Below are 20,401 nucleotides of genomic sequence, written 5' to 3' on the forward strand. Positions count from 1 at the left end.
CCCTGACGTGTGTTTTCTGACCGAGCCAGTGTCTAGGACAGAGCCATCGACTTATTTTCCGTGATGACAATCTTGTCGGCCCTTAGCCCGGCGTATTTAAAAAGTGGCCCTACGGAGGTGTTGGCTGCACAGTGAGCAAAACTAATGCCACTCAACTGTATGCACGGAACTAGCTGAAACAAATATTTACATGTACCCTGACACAATAAAAAAAAAAAAAAAAAAAAAAAAAAACAGAAAAATAGTGGCCCTGTGTGGCCTTCACAACATCTCCCACTTGCTCCTTGTGTTTTGAGAGCCCCGAACTCTAAATGAGTGAGGAAATGCGGGTGCACTACCCCACGGGCCCCTCTTAATGCAACTTGATGCCAGCACACTGTCACTTTCTCCTCTTGCTTTTTGCTCACCATGGCTTCTGAGTTCTTATAAATATACACACATACAATTTCTTCGTTTTTCTGCTGCTGTGCCATGAGTGGTTTACTGGATACTTCAGCACGGTGCCCTTCTGCAGCCACCAGGCTTTCCAGTCTCCTGCTCCTCAGGACAGCTCTGCACAGAGCATCCCACGGGACCCTCCTGCGGCAGCGTCAGCTTCTCTCGGAAACTGGCTCCCTGCCCCACCACCACTATGGATGGCCTGTCTGTTAACTCCTGCTTGTGCTGTCCTTACAAAGGGGACACACTGGGCCTCGCCACATGGCAGACGGCTGACTGCTGGACTTCCACAGTGTGCTGGGTTCTAAGTCACCAGACCACGCCTTCTGCGAGGAACGCCCAACGCAGCTGGACAAATTACCCCAAAATGCATTTCAAACTTGTTTTTACAGCAACTAGCCTTTGATCCTCACTTTATTTGTGGCATCTATGTAAGTAACTTCCTGTGAGCACACTTATCTGCAAGCACCTAGGAGTTTTCCTGATCAACAGGATGAAACCACTCTGTCTCCACGACAGCAGGCATACCTCCATCTAGTACTGGGTATGGAACTCCCCAAAATGCCCTGGGGTCCTCCCCATTACGTTTGCGGTAGATTTTAAGAACACGTCCTTAATTCAGCGAAGTGAGTTTCCTTCTATCGGGAGTTTGTAATGCTGGATGACCACTGAATCTCCGCAAGCGCTTTTGAAACACATGCTGAGGGAAGCATGCGGGTTTCTGTCCGTTCATCTGGGGAAATCGTGTTACAAGAGCTCCCCAAAGGATCCTGAGCTGCCGCCATGAATGTACGAGGTAAGATGGGCTCTTGCTTATGTGTCAGGGACATGCTTGATTCAATTTCCTGACATCTCAGGAAGGAAATGTAGCATCAACCCTTGTGGGTGAGGGGCGTTTACAAGCTTATCCCAACATTATAAACTAATTTACACCACATCCTTGCTTCTGCTATTCACTGGAACCGTGCATGTGACAGAGGCGTTTGTCTGCTCCCTGAAGGCTCAGTAAACCCCAGCATAAAAACATCTGAGCCTGGTGGGCTGTTCTGCACAGGAATTAAGCAAATCATTCAATATCTTGGATCACTATAGGTTTATTCATGGTTTTTATTTTGGGTATATTTGATTCTTCAAGGCAATTTTTAATTTAATCTTTTTGATAAAAAGTTATTTATAGCATCCTCTTATGGTTTTTACAAATTTCTACTGCAGTTACATCCTCTTGATCAACTTTTTCCTTCCTTCCATCCTTCCTTCCTTCCTTCCTTCCTTCCTTCCTTCCTTCCTTCCTTCCTTCCTTCCTTCCTCCTTCCTTCCTTCCTCCATCCCTCTCCTCGCTTTCTCTCTTTCGTCCTAATATAACCAGAGGCTTGTCTATTTTTGTACTATTTTTAAAGAACCAACCTTTGGTTTTGTTAATATTTTATGTTGCTTCCTGGTTTTTTATTTCATCATTTTTGCCTTGCCCATTATTTTTTTCCTGTCACTTCCCTCAGCTCTGCTGCTCTTTCACGTAGCTGGCTGGATGCTCAGTTCACTGTTCTCCGTTTTGTTTTCTTTTCTCTTTGTGTTTTTGAGACGGGGTCTCACTCTGTTGCCCAGGCTGGAGTGTAGTGGCGCAATCTTGGCTCACTGCACCTCCCGGGTTCAAGCAATTCTCTGCCTCAGCCTCCTGAGTAGCTGGGACTATAGGCGCCCGCCACCACGCCCGGCTAATTTTTGCACTTTTACTAGAGATGGGGTTTCACCGTCTTGGCCAGGTTGGTCTTGAACTCCTGACCTCGTGATCCACCCACCTCGGCCTCCCAAAGTGCTGGGATTACAGGTGTGAGCCACTGTGCCCAGCCTGTTTTATTAACACATGCCATTATGTCTATAATTCCTTAGACTTTGAAATCTATACCATATAGTTTATGTAATTTTTTATTATCATTCATTTTCTAGTTTCTATTTTGTGTTTATCTTTGACCATGAGTTACAGAGTAGTATATTATTTTTAATTTCTAAATGTTTGTGTTGAATTTTTTTACTGATTTTACTCAATTGTTATCAGGAAATAAGGTCTGAACACCCATTCTTTGGCATTTGTTAATATTTGTTTTGAGGCATACTATATAATTTTTTTAAAATTCCATGTGTTTAAAAAAATACATATTCTGGAACTACTTGCTTCAAGGATCTGTATATGACCTTCCAGTCAATCATACTACGTTGCTGTTCTAGCCTTTTATGGTTTACTGATTTTTTTTTTTTTTTTTTTTTTGAGATAGAGTTTTCACTCGTTTCCCAGGCTGGGATACAATGGCGCAATCTCGGCTCACTGCAGCCTCTGCCTCCTGGGTTCAAGCGATTCTCCTGCCTCAGCCTCCCAAGTAGCTGGGATTATAGGCACCTGCCACAACTCCTGGCTAATTTTTGTATTTTTAGTAGAGACGGGGTTTCACCATGTTGGCCAGGCTGGTCTTGAACTCCCGACCTCAAGTGATCCACCCACCTTGGCCTCCCAAAGTGTTGGGATGACAGGCGTGAGCGACTGTGTCTGGCCAGTTTACTGATTTTATGTCCAGGATCTGTCAATAGCAGAGAGAACTTTCTTAAAATCTCTCACCCCAATAGTGTATTTACATATTTCTGATTAAGCCTTGTTATAGTTTGCTTACATACCTTAAGGCTATGCTGTTAGGTGCATATGAGTTTAGAACTGTTACATATCCTCCTCATGAATTATTCCTTGCTTTATGGCTTAACGTTTAGTGTATTATTATAGTGATACTGGCAACACTTTGGTTAGAATTTGCATTATATTTTTTTCCATCCATTTACTTACAAATCTTCTGTACCCTTATGTATCTCTCACAAGCATTTATGGTTAGCTTTGCTATTTTATCCAATCTGAGGATTTCTTTTACTGGCAATAGGATCCACTTTGCTATGCATACCAATATGTTTGTACTTATTTTGCAGTCTTTTCTCGTATGATTTGCAAAGCTTTCTTCTTCTATATTTTCTTGCTTTTACCAGACTGGGTTTTGCTCTACTGGTTTCAAAGTTAAATAATCTATTCCTATTTTCTTAGCAGGTACCCATAAAATGCAAACTTGACCAATCATAGCAAAAAAAAAAAGAAAACTCAGTAAAAAATGCTGACTTCAGAACTTCAGAACACATGGCATGAACTGTCACCCTGCCCTTCAGTCAGCACTGGCTGGGGTTCTGGCTCCATCTTAAACTCAATCAGCGCTGTCAGGGCTGTCTTGAGCGGCGCTGGTGTGGATTTTCCACACACCCGACATTTCCTGGGCTCCCCACTCCCTCCTGCCTCCCGTCACCTCCTTCGCGGTTCAGTGTGCTCTTCCCTGCAGGGAGCGCATCATTAACTATTTCCGTAGATTCCACGGGCAGCAGGTCCCCCGGCTCTGCCTCATGCGGCCCATCTCCCTTTTTAAAGGACAGTACTTTCCTGGATGTGGCCGCTCAGGCTAAAAGGGCCACTTCCTTCTTCGCGTTGAGAATCCGCCCCCCGCCTGAGGGTAAGTCGAATGGCAGTTCCTTTGTAGGGAGCCATGTTCTCTCTCTAGTAGCTCTGAGGAGATTCACCCTGGGCTTGGTACTCTGCGGTCTCCATTGTACTGGCCTAGCTGTGGATCAACGTGTAATTCATCTTGCTTTGAATCTGTACTTCTAAAATCTGAGAATTTATGTTTTTCTTTAATTGTACAGAATTCTTAGTTATTTCTTTGAATATTATCTTGGCCTGATTCTATTTTCTCATTGATGTCATTTATTCGACATACGTTGCTGCTTCTCAGCCTCAGTGCTTCCTACCTCTTTGCCGACATTTTCCGTATCTTTAACTCTTGTGCTTGCTTGGAATAAGTAAGATTAAACTGCCCTATTTCAAGTGTTATAAGCAGACACACAAATGTGCACAAACACCAACATTCCACCACACATCAATAAGCCATTCTAGAAGCAACATACAAAACATGAATACAGAAAACATCTGGGCTATCCACTAAACAGCCAACTTTTGCATCCAGAGGGAAAGGCTGCTGAGTGGAATCTCCTCAGATCAATTCCAGACAAAATCAAACCTGGTTCAGAGTCCGAGTTTTCCCTTGGAACGTCATCATAAACTGCTTCTTCTGGATCTGGAATAAACAGGGAGAAACACTTTAAACAGTGACCAACACAAACCTCGTGCAATTTAAATTCTACAGGCCACAGTCGCTGACAATGTCATGATTATTCAAAAAGTTGGCTTATAAGGGTAGTTTTTTTTTTATTTATTTTTTACTTATTTGTTCTTTGTCCTAACCAGTAGACGGGCTGTAAGGTAGGGAATAGCACCTTACCAAAACATAAGCATTATTTTTAGGGCAGAATAATTTGTTGGGAGTGAAGGATGTCTGTTGAAACGGACCAGCTGTAAAATGTCACTAGGAAGGAGTTTTACTGTTTCCAGGCCAATCTTATTCTATTATTGTGTGTTCAATTACACATTTCTATATAGCTCTCTTACAAGCATTTCAAGCTTATGAAGTTAATGTTCTGATGCACAAAAAAATACAACATTGGTGCATGGAATTCCAGAAACAAGAAAAGAGCCCATCAGTGCTAGATTAACCGGAAAACCATCCAAATAAACCAATGACACCATGATTTGGGGCCACTGAAGGTAAAAAGTAGTAGCAAGTATCAAAATGCTAAACATATAGGACAGTGTTTCTCCATCTGTATCATATGCAACACTGGGGTTCTGTGAAAGTGAAACCGTTTCATAAAAAAGAAGGGAAGTTCTGGAAGCAAAACCATGCTGTACAAGACGACCACAAACGACACCAACAATGAGCCTGAGGTTTACTCAAATATCTGTAAGAGTTACACGCTTCATATGAAAATCCATTTCATAAAAAGACCTTTAAATTGAGGTTCATTGACTAGTGGTGCCCTCCCTGCAAGAGAACGTCCAAACTACGACGTATGACTGTGTCAAAAACATACAGGCAAATGCTTCCTAAGCCACATAAGAAAGAAAATGAGAACAAACCCGAACTCTCCCCTGACATCCAGCCACCAATCCTGTCCCCATGTTAGTGGGAAATAAACATTCAGGAAAATTCCTTATCTGCTGCTGTTGTCAAGCTCCAGTATTACAGATGCTCTTTCTTTTAATAGCATTTACTATCTGCAACCACAGTAAAGATTTCTACTCCTCTTAGATAATGTTCAGGGACTGCTAGTTTGGAGATCATATTTCCAAATATAGTTATCTAATTCACTGTCACCTGGACAATAAAAATGAGTAATGAGAAGAAAATCAGACAAATTTTACTTTGGAAATAAAACTGCTAGCAAACAGCCAAGACAATAATTTAATCCTGTAATGATCCTGCTTTAACAACGACCTAGTGGAATCATCTAATTACACTAAGATCTTTGTTTTAACAAAGTCATAATTAAAACCAGAATGAAAACTTCCAGGAGACAGTTTAATAATCAGGAGGTAACTAAGATGGTTCTACCTTGTAAGCTGATCATACAAAACAGTTACATAGGCCGGGCGCGGTGGCTCAAGCCTGTAATCCCAGCACTTTGGGAGGCCGAGATGGGTGGATCATGAGGTCAGGAGATCGAGACCATCCTGGTCTATATGGTGAAACCCCGTCTCTACTAAAAATACAAAAAACTAGCCGGGCGAGATGGCGGGCGCCTGTAGTCCCAGCTACTCGGGAGGCTGAGGCAGGAGAATGGCGTGAACCCGGGAGGCGGAGCTTGTAGTGAGCCGAGATCACGCCACTGCACTCCAGCCTGGGCGACAGAGCGAGACTCCGTCTCAAAAAAAAAAAAAAAAAAAACAGTTATATAGAAATTAGTGAGCCAATGGTTAATGAGGCAATGAGGCATAATCAGGAAAGTAATCTTTACTTTTCCTTTGAAAATTAAAAAAACAAGTAAATCTAGCTAAAAATCTTTCAGCCTTTGAAGCCGCAGGTGGGACTGCAGATCTGGCCACTTGGAGGTGGGCTGGCTCAGCCAACTTAAAGGGAGAAAGAATGCCTTTGGGTTTACTCTTAATTGTACGGAAGCTTGAGTCATATGTTGGAAGTGCACTTGCTTTAATCCACACAAAGACGGTACATAATCCTACAGGTTTAAATGTACCTAAAAATAGAGTTTGGAACTCTTTGCTCTACTGTTTGCACTGCAGATTGCTATCATTTCAAGGGTGAGATTATAAATAAAATGATGCACTTCTGGATGTTTCCTGTTTCTGAAATCTGAACATGAATCATTCACATGACCAAAAATTGTGTTTTTCTCAAAATACATGTCTAGTCTGTCCTTTAAGTAATAGTTCTCTTAAATAAGCTATGATATTAATCAGATCATTACCAGTTAGCTTTTCAAGCACATTTGCTTCAGGCTATTGTTTTGGAAAAATATGCTACAGAACTTTTTTTAAGTTACAAATAAATGAGAATCTGTTGTTTGGAATCTGTTGTTTCTGCCAAAGGTAAATTAACAAAAGATTTACTCGGGAATCCCCATTTAAATTTATATGATTTGATAAAACACCAAGTTATGTAAAATAAAGTGTGTATTGAAAAAAAAAAAGGGAGGCCCACCCGCCCCCTCTTCAAAGCGGGTGCCAGACACCGAATCTCCCTGGGAATCACTGCCAAGCGCAGGATAAGCGTCTGGGTGGTGGCCGACCGCAGCTGCAGGTCAGAGTTTCTGTTCCCCACATACCTCACTGTTACCACAATAACAAAGCCTGTGCTAGAAAGAAACGACCAGGAAGAGTGAGGGTGTGGACGTGGAGAGCTGGGGTGGCCTCACAGGAAGTGACAGCTTCAGGGAACCCTTGGAACCTTCTGCATAGTCAGCCTGTGTTACTATTTTCAGTAAATAAATATCTTGTTAGTGTTTTAGATCTGATGGGACCTGAGACTCAGGGACCTGGCCCCGCTGCAGTGGCGTCTGTGGAGCGTGGTGAGGATTCTGGCTATGGGCGGCTGGGGACTTACTCTCCATCCAGGCTGTGTTGGCCGGGTCTGCGGCCCAGCGAGCCAGTGCGCTGTCCTCTCGACTGACTTGATCTTCACTTAAAGAAAAAAAACCATAAAGTCAGAATATTCAGGCACAGCCCAGTCACATGGCTGCCAACTGCCCTGCAGAGTGTGTGCGTGTGCGTGTGTGTGTATATATATATTACTATTACTATACAGGGAATCACATATTTTCCAAGCTAATATTATAGGACATCCCAAGTTCAAGTTTTCACTCATAACTCTGTAAATAAGTATTCCAGATGTTCCACCTATGCACGGCACAGAACACGGGGCGAGGGCAATACAGCAGCAATACGGTCCTTGCCCTACAAGGCCTGAACTGTCTTCTGGTTTTTCAGCCACCCCTTTGAGGACCTCTTAGGCCCTTCTCACGACGCTGGGTGGTAGAGATGCCAGTGGGCAACGCAACGGGCCGTCTCCATGTCCAGGAGCAGGTCAGTGGGAGAAAGAGATGCAAGGCCACTCAGCATAAACTGTGGTGCTCTGCCCACAGCAGGTGGTCACATGGGCCACCAGAGTCCTGCACACACAGGGACTGGGATGTCACCCTTGGCAATGGGAAGCTGCGGGAATGCTCTGCTTGGAAGGATGGTGAGGTCAGACTCACCGCACACACCGAGCATCGCCCCAGGAGAGGCACCACTGCTGATGATGAAACGCAGCAGGGATCAGGCCTCTGGACACTGCATCCCATGGGGAGTTGTGCAAGGATGAGCCCAGTGGCAGCGCAGAGACACTGCTGGGAAGGCAGAGACACTGCTGGGAAGGCAGAGACCGGAAGCAGGGTGAGCACCCAGAGGTGTGTACAGAAGGCCCCAGAAAATATATTATGGGAAAGGTCATTAACATGGAATTACGTGACAATCCATGCAGAGCACTCCATGATGACAACTTGTCAAGTAAAAGCTCTAACAGGCCCCAAGGTACCTGCAGGCTTTTCAGGATGAGGGAAGACAGCCCGTGTCCTCGTGACGGCCCCATGAGTGCTGGGGGATGCCCCGTGTCCTGGGGTGATGGCCCCGTGGGTGCTGGGGGATGCCCCGTGTTCTGGTGACGGCCCCGTGGGTGCTGGGGGATGCCCCTTGTCCTGGGGTGATGGCCCTGTGGATGCTGGGGGATGCCCCGCACCCTGGTGACGGCCTCGTGGCTGCTGGAGTTGCCCCATGTGCTATGCAGTGCACGTGTGGAATTAGGATGCGGCCTCCTGCTCTGAGAACTTATCACATCAACAAGGAGCATTCTTGCACTTTCAAAGTTTAAAATAGTATCAAAACAAAAAGTTACCTAAAAAGGTAAAAGAAAATCTGAATCAAATAGAAACAGTATTTTAAACAATTCATAACTATTTCCATGTTTGAAAAATTTCATCCTTTTGAAGATCATTTAAGGTTTTAATCACACTACATGCTATATTCATTTTCTTCAAAATAATTCCTACTTTCAATGCACGTTATTTTTCACAGTACATTTTAGATCACCAGTGATAACACGCTACTACTCATTTTTAATTTTACATAAAATCTGCAATTTCTAATGGAGAACCCTGGCTGGACCTACCTGGTGGCACAACTCTGTCTGAACTGGGGCGAGAGCACTGCTCGCGTGGGTGCTGCTCCCCAGATACTCCACCCGCCAGAAGGGGGTTTCACGGGGGACGCTTTACCCTGCAAAGGCCGCCTTCATGACAGAAAGGAGAAAAGCAAATGAGGGAGAGCAGCAGCAGGGCCGTGACAAGGGCCGAGCCTGGACACACCTGCACGCCCGAAATCAGACCCAGTTATCAGGCCCTCACTCCACTCGTCCTGACCCTACATTTCCAGGGGACACTCGCCTGGGAGGGACCTGAGGCAGGAGGTGGGGCTGGGACAGCCCCTGCCGCGCAGAGCTGAGGATGGCGGGCAGGGATGCACACCAGGATCCCTGTGTCCAGATCCTCAGGAGAAAGGCGGGAATTCAGCAGGTGCGGGAAGACGGAGGGAGGCAGATACCTGTTTGGAGGCTCCTCGGAACTCAGAGAATTGGGCTGGCGATCTTCCATGACTTCCGCTGTTTCTGCTGGGAAAGAAAATAAGTGATGCTGCTTTACGCGCGACAGAAATGCTTACGAAGTTGGTGTTTTTACCCTTGAAAATGATTTCACACGTTCCCTTCTTATCAGTGGGAGGCTTATCTTAGCATAACGATGATTACCTAATAAATGTAAAATATTTTAGCTCTTAGATAAACTGCACCGGCACCCAGATGCATCAGGCTAGAGCTAGGAAGAAACAGGATGTTCTCTCCCATTCTGCACATCCACAGGAGTGACGGCTGTGACCAGCACCCAGATGCATCAGGCTAGAGCTAGGAAGAAACGGGATGTTCTCTCCCATTCCACATGTCCACAGGAGCCATGATTTTGACTGGCCTGAAGGGGCATCCACCTGGCACACTCAAAAGATGTTCAAGAGAGGAGTAGTTACCCTTGTGATATGTGACACTAACTTTCATTCACACACACTCACATCCCTCCACGCACAAATACACGCACAGTGAGACCCGACTGGTGATTCCTTCCTGCCCATCTGTGGCTCTCCAGGGTGAACGGTGAGCCGTGAGCAAAGCCACAGTGCAGGCTTCCCAAACATTCCACGCAGGTGGGGTACGAACTTAAGACGATCAAAGAACAGCCTGAGACGCCAGTGCAGAAGGAGTAGACCCTCCCACCTCGGAGGGCTCTTGGGCAGGAGTCAGCCAGAGTCTGTGATGGCTGTAACGCGTGCGGGCTGCGTGGTCCCCTGAGGAATCTGACACTGCCCAGCCGCGTGGCACCAAGAATGACGTGGGGAAGGAGAGCCAGCAGCACTCAGCGGCTGCCGTTTATCCCCACGCTAGCAGCTGTCCATGAAACACCTTCTAAAGGGAATTTATCTTTGGGGTGAGTAACAGTCTCAACCGTTTTCAAACAGCAGCAGTTGGCTCAAAGTCTGAGAGAGCTAAGCTCGACGTAACCTGCTTGGAGATCTCATCCATGAAAACAGGCCCCTGGTCATACCAGGCGCCACCACACAGCTGGACGCTGAATAGCAACAGACACAGGATGCCGGGAGGGCTGGGGACGTGGATCTGCGGGCAGCGCTGTGAATCCCACAGGCATCTGCTGGTTCAGTGTTCCGGGTCACCTTCCTGAGGGGCAGGTGTCAGGGCAGAGGCAGGATCTGAAATCCAATCTGCCCACTCCCAAAACTGCCCTTCCCGTGCTACTACACTGCCTCAAAGAAACACCCAGAGAGCCACAAAGCTTTTACTAGTGTTCTGCAGAGGGACAAAGGCAGGACGTGCTGCCCGACAGCAATCTCACTGTACGGCAAGAACTGTCTCCCCCACGGGGGCGTCCAGGAGCTCAGACTCCCATCCCCAGGGCACACTCATTAGCCTTCTCAGGGGTCCACCACCGGAAACTCTTCTGTCCTCCGCCTTCCAGGAAATTAAGTTGCAAACTGAGTCTGTCAAGGTCAGAAGCAGGCAGACATGCACACCAGGGAGTCACCTGAACAGCTCCAAGCAGCAGCACACCCGAGGCTTCTGGCCACGAGAGGCCCGTGTGTAAACAAGAGCAGGACCTGCCTGCGGATGTCTTCAGAGCTGGTGTCGGTCGGCAGGAAAAATAACGGAACCTGGCCATCCCAGTTTGGCCAGCTGGGAGCTCCAGGCAGGGCTCTGCAACCTCCCACCGCGGACCTGGGGAGCCTGGCTGGGCTGTACGTCCCAGGGAAGCCTGGAGAGCCAGGTGGCTGCCCCGCCCCAGGGAGGCTCTGGAGCAAGGAACTGAAAAGCCAGCAGTGCCCCCGGGGCGGGGGAGGTGGGCTGGCACCAAATCCACGCTTTTCCACCTCTCAGGAAAGAGGTCTGCGTTCACATCTCTCGTTCAATGATCAAAACGCAACCGGACAGCCACCCGCTCCTCTACTCCGGGACTTAGATAGTCTTTATTAGAACAAGGCATTACTACTGGCTCTAGGTTGACAGAACAAATACAAGCAAATTGTTTTAAATTCACGCTAAGTTACTTAAAAAAACAAATTACTTTAAAGCCGGGCGCGGTGGCTCAAGCCTGTAATCCCAGCACTTTGGGAGGCCGAGGCGGGCGGATCACGAGGTCAGGAGATCGAGACCATCCTGGCTAACACGGTGAAACCCCGTCTCTACTAAAAAATACAAAAAAAACTAGCCGGGTGAGGTGGCCAGCGCCTGTAGTCCCAGCTACTCGGGAGGCTGAGGCAGGAGAATGGCGTAAACCCGGGAGGCGGAGCCTGCAGTGAGCCGAGATCCAGCCACCGCACTCCAGCCTGGGCGACAGAGCGAGACTCCGTCTCAAAAAAAAAAAAAAATTACTTTAAATGATTTGCAATTATTTAAAATAAATAATATTTTAAAGTAAGAAAATCACTTTAAAATAAATGTATTTTCCTTCAGCCAAGAATGCCACACTCCGCACGCCCTCGTTTCCGGGGGGTTCTCACGCTCCATGGTCACTGAGGGACAACAGCAGCATGGATCATGCAGACCATGGTGAGTTCCCATGACTCCGGCCGACTTCCACAGAAAAACGCACAGGAGGCCGTCTATCCTGAGACCTCTGCGGTTCCCAAAATCCAACATCGAGATTTTTCTTTAAGGATTTTTTTTCTCAACTGTTATTAACTGGAAAGGGAAGGTTGCTTCCACTGAAATCTTTACAGGAATAAGAATCGGGTCTCAGGCGTAGAGGCTGTGGGCTTCCATTAGAGGCACATCCCACGAACCCTGGGCATCCTGCAGCGCGTTCCTGGGAAAGGCAGCACAGAAACAGAGCTGGGCAAAAAAGGAAACCTTCGGCCGAGACGCCTCGACTGGGTCACTCCTGAAGACGGAGGCATGGTATGTTCTCACCCTTGCCCTGGCGCCTGGGCCTACAGCGGGGCCGGCAGGAGGCCCCAGCCCTCAGGTTGCAGTCGGAGCAGCCATGACTTACACGCTGTCATTCCAGTGGAAACCTGGGGCTCTGCAGACACAGCTGGCGCCCGGCTACACATGCCAGGGCCATGTAAGGACAGCAGAGAACGGGCTCCACCAACCAAGCCCCTTCTAAAGCACACAGTGGCTCCTTCTCACTAAGTGGAGGAGAAAGCAGACTCAAAACAGAGCTGTCAGCACTGAGGACACGGAGACTGGAGGTGAATGAGGCGCTGAAGGCACCCACAGTCCTGGCTCAGAGCGTGGCCTGGCTGCGGGGAACACCGTCCTCAGCGGCTGACTCTGCACCCTTTGTGCTGCCCCAGGTGGCTCTGATCTTGCACTGAGGACTCTGCCGAGGTCCTGCGGCATCTCCCCAGCAAGGAAAAGCATGGGTGGGAGAAAGGGAGCCCCTGAGGCAATTCTTCCACCCCCACTGCCCCTCCCTCCCCTGGAATGCAGACAGGGAGACACGCTCTGACCCCAGGGAGCCCGAGTCTCTAGACCAGCAGGCGACACGGAACATACATAACAGTAACTGACATCTAGCACAGTGAGTCATGTAGGCCAAAAACTGCACACACTCCCGTGAGCACCTGGTGGGGGAACCAGAAATCGGGGTGAAGTTCAAGGCACCCCAGACATGAGGAGGCAACACATTCGGGCCAGACGCTGTTTCAAAATTTTCCCAACAGTACGCCCTGGCCCTCCCTCAGGGGTGCTCCCGTCACTGGAGAAGAGGAACTGCGGGTTCACTTTCCAACTCCATAAACAAACATCTAATGACCTGGGCAGGGGTAGGGGGAAGGTCAGGCCCCGACTCTATGTAACCACAAGCCACGTCGGTGGCGTGGAGAGAAGGGAACCACAGGCCACGTCAGGGGCATGGAGAGGAGGAGGGGGAAGGTCAGGCCCCGACTCTACGGAACCACAGGCCACGTCGGCAGCGTGGAGAGGAGGGAACCACAGGCCACGTTGTGGGCGTGGAGAGGAGGAGGGGGAAGGTCAGGCTCTGACTCTACGGAACCACAGGCCACGTCGTGGGCGTGGAGAGGCGGGAACCACAGGCCACGTCGTGGGCGTGGAGAGGAGGGAACCACAGGCCACGTCAGGGGCATGGAGAGGAGGAGGGGGAAGGTCAGGCTCTGACTCTATGGAACCACAGGCCACGTCGGTGGCGTGGAGAGGAGGGCAGCAGTACCTTCTTCATCCAGGGACGTGGCGCGGATGATGACTGGGCTGGAGTAGGCGGGCAGCAGGAGGGGCAGGTTGGAGGGCACCGCATAGCCGCAGGGCACAGGCACCGAGTACCCGCAGGGCACATGGAGACCCACACTCTCCTCCTCAGTGCTGGGCGCAGGGGCAGGCGGCTGGTCCTCCTGGAACGGCGTGATGTCGATGACAGAATATGGGTTGACTTTCATCGGGAGCACCAGCTTAGCGGGCTCTACCGCTGGGGTGGTTTCTGCTCCGGCTCCATCCTCACCTCCTGGGGTGCAGAAAGGACTGGTCAGCAGACGCATCACCAAGGGCAGGGCAAGCGTGCCCTCCTGGAGTACAGGTGGGAAGCGGGTATGGGTTCCCACCCTCCATGCCATGCCAGGACCCCTGGACGTTCCCAGGTCACTGGGTGGGTCTCGGAGGGAGCACTCGCGCATGGGGAACCCAGCGTCACCTCTGTGCGCGGGCGAGACAGACGCAGCCTGGTCACTACAGGAGGCTCATCCCATGAGCTAAGTCAGGGAGAAGCTGCTGGAGGCGGGCAGCCACTCCCCCCACCAAGAGTCTAGTGCTACGCACAAAGAAACACCGTGCAAGCTGAGAGGCGGGTGCTGCGCCCAAAGAAACACTGGCAAACCGAGAGAAGGAATGCTGTGCAAACTGAGAGGCTGGCACTACACCTGAAGAAACACTGTGCGAGCCAAGTGGCAGGTGCCACACACGAAGAAACACTGTGCAGGCTCTCCCACCGCAGCCTGCCCTGAGCAGTCCCTCTGGTCAGCGAATGAAAGCACCCAACCCACCTCCAGACTTAGAGAAACCTCTACAGCTACTTCATCCCACATATTCTGAACACTTCATTTAATCTAGTGATACAATGATGAGGTCATTTTTATTGGGAAATAGCAACATGTTTTCTCTGCAAAATACAGAAGTAGAGTGAAAAGGTTGAAAATTATGGAAAATAGTACAAAGAGAAGAAACTTGGCCAATCTTAAATTAAGTCATTTCAGGTATATCATGAAGAAATCGTAAGTCTCTGGCTCCTAGAAATCATCCCTTCCCTACAATGTTCCAGTTGGGCAGTAAGAATGGGGAGAAAATGGGCGAGCCCAATAGAGCTGATGGCTGAGCACAGGTGACTCCGACACTGGCAATCTGCGGACCCGCCTGGGAACCCGCCAGGGGACTCACCTGGGGACCTTCCTGGGGACTCACCTGGGGACTCACCTGGGGACCCTCCTGGGGACTCACCTGGGGACTCTCCTGGGGACCCTCCTGGAAACTCACCTGTGGGTACAGGGGCTTCACTGGCTCCAGCACCTCCTGTCTCAGGGGCTGAGGGGGCCTGTCTGTCCGCTTCTGGGATTTCATCTCCACTGTCAAAATCAAACTGTTCTCCCTCTTCCTCTTCATTATTATTGGTATCATATTTCATTTCATTTTCTAAAGAGAAAAACCAAAACCAGATCAAGGAGGTTAGATAGACAGATTGATCGATCGATAGATAGACAGACAGATAGATCGATCGATCTATGCTAGTCAGAGACATTGACTAAGTTCCTCTATATAGATCGATCAATCTATGTTAGTCAGAGACGTTGACTAAGTTCCTCGATGCTATACTGCACTTGTAGTTAGCCTTTTTAAGGGACAAAATATGTATCATTAGAATTCTGAATCACTGGTTTTTATTTTCTTTTAATAGGATCTACAATTCACAGTTAGAAAAGAAAACAAGAGGCCGGGCGCGGTAGCTCACACCTGTAATCCCAGCATTTTGGGAGGCCGAGGTGGGCGGATCACAAGGTCAGGAGTTTGACACCAGCCTGGCCTACATGGTGAAAGCCTGTCTCTACTAAAAATACACAAATTAGCTGGGCGTGTTGGCAAGCGCCTGTAATCCCAGCTTCTCAGGAGGCTGGGGCAGGAGAATCACGTGAACCCGAGAGGTGGAGGTTGCAGTGAGCCGAGATTGCGCCACTGCACTCCAGCCTGGGTGACACAGCAAAACTCTGTCTCAAAAAAAAAAAAAAAAAAAGAAAGAAAGAAAGAAAAGAAAACAAGAGAAAGTGAGGGGAAAACGAGCTTTTCCATTTTAAATTTGTGCCCCCAGCAGATGAACATCACCCGGCTGGGCTGATGGTTCCGAAGAGAATCCAGTGTCATCCACTTTACTTTTAGAAATAACTTTTGAAACCCAATGTCTCTCCCTAGAATTCTTCTCCTTTTACTTTCATTTTGCCTCTTTTATTTACAATTTTTAATTAATTATCTCTAATGGTTAGAAAATCAGTGTCAAATATGAACATCGATATATAGCTTAAAACACAAACTTCCAAAGTTATTAAAGAGCATGGTTAATAACTGTTCCAAGCAGGTGCTTGATAAGAAACGTTTTGTAGGACGTGAGTCACAGGTCTCCTTGGACTGGGGTTATGGCTGGTGGTGCAGCCTGCAGGGTGGGGGTGGCCGCCGTGTGCACCATCTGCAGAGAGTGTGCTGGGACTACGCATCACCATCACAGCAGACAGGTGCTTCTCCTTTTTCCAGAGGAGACCATGTACTGGGACGACACCACCCCACACACCCAGAAGCGAGAGGAACCCAGCCCCTTCCAGCCTTTCTCAAGGGCCAGGATTTCTTCCCAGCACATGTTCCTGAGGAAACCTCCTGCTGCCACGCCCTGCAGTCCATAGAAGCAGGTAGCACCTCAGGACAGGGCCTGGGTCAGCCCAAACCAAGCCCCTCCAACACAGACATGCCCCTGTGGGCCAGGGAGATGCACCCAGGCAGGGTGGCCCAGCTCAGCTGCAGGCAGCTCTGGAGGGGGCTGAGGAGGACCACTGCTAGGGAGGAACCCACAGACACACGACCCACTTCCACTCCACTCAGTCTCCAGGCGCACTCTGCCGGGCCTCCCGGGGAACTCTAATGGTCTAAAAACAGCCTTTAAATTTGAGGTGTTTCATTTTCCTTTGAATCTCCTAAACTAGTCTTATATTCTAAGAGCGCCTTTTGAAGGAAACAGATTTTTTGGGTCGCCACGAATACACAGAGGGGCCCAGGCCCGTGACAGCGTGACTGGATCCAGCTTTCGCTGCGAGGACAGTGGGGACGAGACCCCCAGCTGACGATGACACCTGGGGGGCCGCAAGAGCATTCCAGAACTGCTTCCACCAACACTCACAAGTTTTAAAAGGATGAGAATGACAAATACTGAAATTGAATCAAGAAAAAGGATTCAAAAATGTATTATTTTTAAAACATATGCCTGATAAGAGTGTGTGTTGCTGTCCTTCCAGATGGTGAACTCTGCTCTGCCCAGATACCAAAGCCTCACCCACTTCCTAGAGGGTCAAAGACTTCTCTAAATTCAAAGTTTTGAATTTAAGCCTAATCGAGTGAAACAATCGAAGAGGGGGGAGAGCTGGAACGGACAGAACCGCTCATTTCCCAAGTCTGAGCCTTGATGAACTATGTACTTTCAAACCAGTCCTCACTATCTCCCAAGTGACTGTAAACAATACCTATTTCTATTTCGGAAGGTTTTTTGTTTTTGTTTTTTTGCCATATCATTAAGTAGTCAGTTTACTGAAATAAACTGGTGAACACCTTTCAAAGTAAAAAGTTAAACAAACAAACAAAAAAACTGTTTTCCGGAATATTTTCCAAATGCAACTGGCATTTCCATAGAATTCATGTTTGGGGAGAAAAAATCATGTTTGCCAAATAAACATGCTGGGGAAACAATGCCGACTAAATGCCTGATGAAAATGATGGGTGAAAACGTTTATGTATTGCCGGATACGATGGCTCACATACGTAATCCCAGCACTTTCAGAGGCCAGGGCGGGCTAATTGCTTGAGCCCAGGAATTTGAGACCAGCCTGGACAATATCGTAAAACCCCATCTCCTTAAAAAAAAAAAGGTACAAAAATTATCCTGGTGTGAAGGTGTGGACCTGTGGTCCCACCTACTCAGAAGGCTGAGGTGGGAGAATCACCTGAACCCAGTAGGCGGAAGTTGCAGTGAGCTGAGATCGCGCCTCTGTGCTGTGGCCTGGGGGACAGAGCCACACCTTGTCCCCACCCCAACCAAAGTTTCTGTTTTGACCTAGCAACATAAGAGGCCACTGCCGGGCACATGTTCAGATTCATCCGGACGGTGACACAATCACATTAGATTTTTATTTTGTCAACTCTATTTTTTGGAAATTATGTTTTACTGCCGCTGAACTCTAACAATTAGATAAAATATACCTAGACATGATTCTATAAATATTGTTTTTTTAAAAACTTGACAATGTCTGGTACAAAATAGGCTCTTAAATATCTGCAAGGGGAGAAACATGAGCTGTGGGGACCGGAACCCCCACTGTATCCCATACGGGAAGAAGGAATTCTCTTTAAAGTCTTCAGGAAGGAAGGCAGTGAATAGGAGCCCATGTGTGCAGGAAACGGCCCTGAGGAGACACCAAGGCCCCTCCACTCCCTCCCCATATGCCACCTCCTAGACTGTGACACCAGCCCGGGAGACCTGTGGGATTACCCGGGACAGTGCAGGTCCCGTGTGCCAGGTTCAGGTACGACCCTGAGAAGAACTGCATGCGTTCTCGGAGCCTGCACCTCTGCTCACCGCCCAGCACGGTGCAGTGTGAAACCTGGCAGGCGGCAACGCGCAACACGCTTGTCATGTGAGCGAATGAATGAGAGAATGAGCAGATGAGCAAGTTTCAAACTTTTTTTTTTTGCCAAAAGAACTCACTTTTTCCTCTAGTAAAACTTTAAGTAGAATTCTACTACACAAGGGAAATCACAGCAATCAAGACATTCCTCCAAACGTTTAAACCTTGGTAGTTTAGACGTGGAGAGCCTTGGAAGGGGCTTGGGGCTTGGAATTCCAGAGCTCTCTGCTGTCACCACAAGACTGGCAGACACGGGTGGAGCTGCCCTCTGTCCTCTGCAGACACCGGAGGGGAAGACGTTCAAATTGTATAGACTCTCCGGAATGATGTGTGTTACAAATTCCTCCCAGAATTCATTTCCAGCAAGAAAAAAAACAGCCTTCCTACAAGAACTCAAAAGAGGGAAGTTGCGCTCAATGTAACCACCTGAGGCTGCACCCCCGGCTGCGTTGGTGCCCACAGCTGTGCCCACGGCAGGGGCCCAGGACGGACGGCGAGGCCACCCGGAGCGGGGCTGCTCCTCCCTGATACCCACCTCCAAAGGGGCTTCCATCGATGGTGAGGCAGCGCCGCCCTCTGAGGTGAGCGTGGGAACGGGCGTTCAAGGCGGTGTGTGCTGAGCATGTCCGTCCCAGACACTTCCCGGGGCCCTGGGGCATCCTGAGCCTCGCAGACCCCACCGAGCTCCTTCGTGAAGGGCAGTGCAGAATGCCTTTAAAATCCCGGCATCTGGGGTCCTAAGTTTAGCTCTGACCCGAGCCCTGACAGGTTCAATTGTGTCCCCTAAATCCCTGTGCTGAAATCCTCACCCCCAATCCCACGGGTGAGCTCACCTGCAAACAGGTAACTGCAGGTGCAGTTGGTTAACAGGAGGCTGTGCTAGAGCAGGCTGGGCTAACCCAGCGTGACGGCATCCTCATGAGAGCAGAGGCCAGGACAGGGATAAGGAGCCACCTGGTGGCACAGGTGCAGGAACTCCCGGGAGTGCCCACAGCCGGCGGGCGCCAGAAGAGGCAAGGAAGGCTGTGACCTACATTCCGGGGAGCCTGCCAGCACTTTGACCTGGGACTTCCGGCCTGCAGCCCAGGAGGCCTCCCCATCCCCGGCAAGCTCAGCCAAGCCCTTTGCAACACAAAAGGTCGTGTGTCATCCTCAGGGCCCTGGCGGGAGCCAGGCAAGCTGGGCCGGGTCGGTTCCCACAACACTCCTGCTGCAGCCACAGAAGGAATTCCTGCTCCTCAAAAGCCCAGCTTCAGAGCTGAGCCATACAGCTGAAGGAGAACATTGATGAGAAAAACTACAATTTGCAAACTTGAAAAAAATGCTCAAGGGCTGCTGAAAGCATCTCGGGAGATAAAACGTGTTGTAGTTTGAGACAACAGGGATGTTTCAAAAAGCTGGTGGGGAATCTGCGGTGTAGCTGTCATTCACTGGACACACCACGGCCCAGTGTCCTCCACCCACTAGTCCCTGTGGAGCCCAGGAGGTGGGCGGGAAGGGCCCGGCACCCTGGGTAGGCAGCACGGCAGGGAAGCAGGGGAGGGGGCCTGGGCAGGGCTGTGGCTGGGGAGAGGCTCTGTGCTCCTGCTGCACACGCAGGATGGCAGGTTCTGAGAGTCACGGGTGAAGGCCATGACATGGAGCAGGAAACACAGACGGCAGTCCAGCCTGTGCCGACCCGCCAGCACCCGGCCCAAATCTAACCACCCGCCAGCGCCCAGCCCAGATCTAACCACCCGCCAGCCCGGCCCAGATCTAACCACCCGCCAGCACCCGGCCCAAATCTAACCACCCACCAGCGCCCAGCCCAGATCTAACCACCCGCCAGCGCCCGGCCCAGATCTAACCACCCGCCAGCGCCCGGCCCAGATCTATCATCCACCAGTTCCCGGCCCAGATCTAACCACCTGCCAGCGCCCGGCCCAGATCTAACCACGCGCCAGCACCCGGCCCAGATCTAACCACGCGCCAGCACCCGGCCCAGATCTATCATCCACCAGCACC

General features: G+C 49.4%; 1 protein-coding gene across 2 annotated transcripts in view; it reads right to left on the reverse strand.

Moving 5' to 3' along the window:
• Nucleotides 1-20,401, reverse strand: part of ARHGEF10 (Rho guanine nucleotide exchange factor 10) — a 138,021-nt gene that overhangs the window by 86,845 nt on the left and 30,775 nt on the right. Inside the window, exons 3-7 of one of the 2 annotated variants that reach the window (XM_023219109.2) lie at nt 15,000-15,155; nt 13,690-13,977; nt 9,503-9,569; nt 7,470-7,546; nt 4,533-4,589 (exon numbers count right to left, since the gene is read on the reverse strand). In XM_023219109.2, coding sequence (XP_023074877.1) covers nt 4,533-4,589; nt 7,470-7,546; nt 9,503-9,569; nt 13,690-13,977; nt 15,000-15,155 — 645 coding nt within the window. The remainder of the gene's footprint in view (nt 1-4,532; nt 4,590-7,469; nt 7,547-9,502; nt 9,570-13,689; nt 13,978-14,999; nt 15,156-20,401) is intronic. The other variant, XM_023219108.2, reaches the window with a different exon arrangement.

Source organism: Piliocolobus tephrosceles, chromosome 7, assembly GCF_002776525.5.
Source record: "Piliocolobus tephrosceles isolate RC106 chromosome 7, ASM277652v3, whole genome shotgun sequence".
Taxonomy (NCBI): domain Eukaryota; kingdom Metazoa; phylum Chordata; class Mammalia; order Primates; family Cercopithecidae; genus Piliocolobus; species Piliocolobus tephrosceles.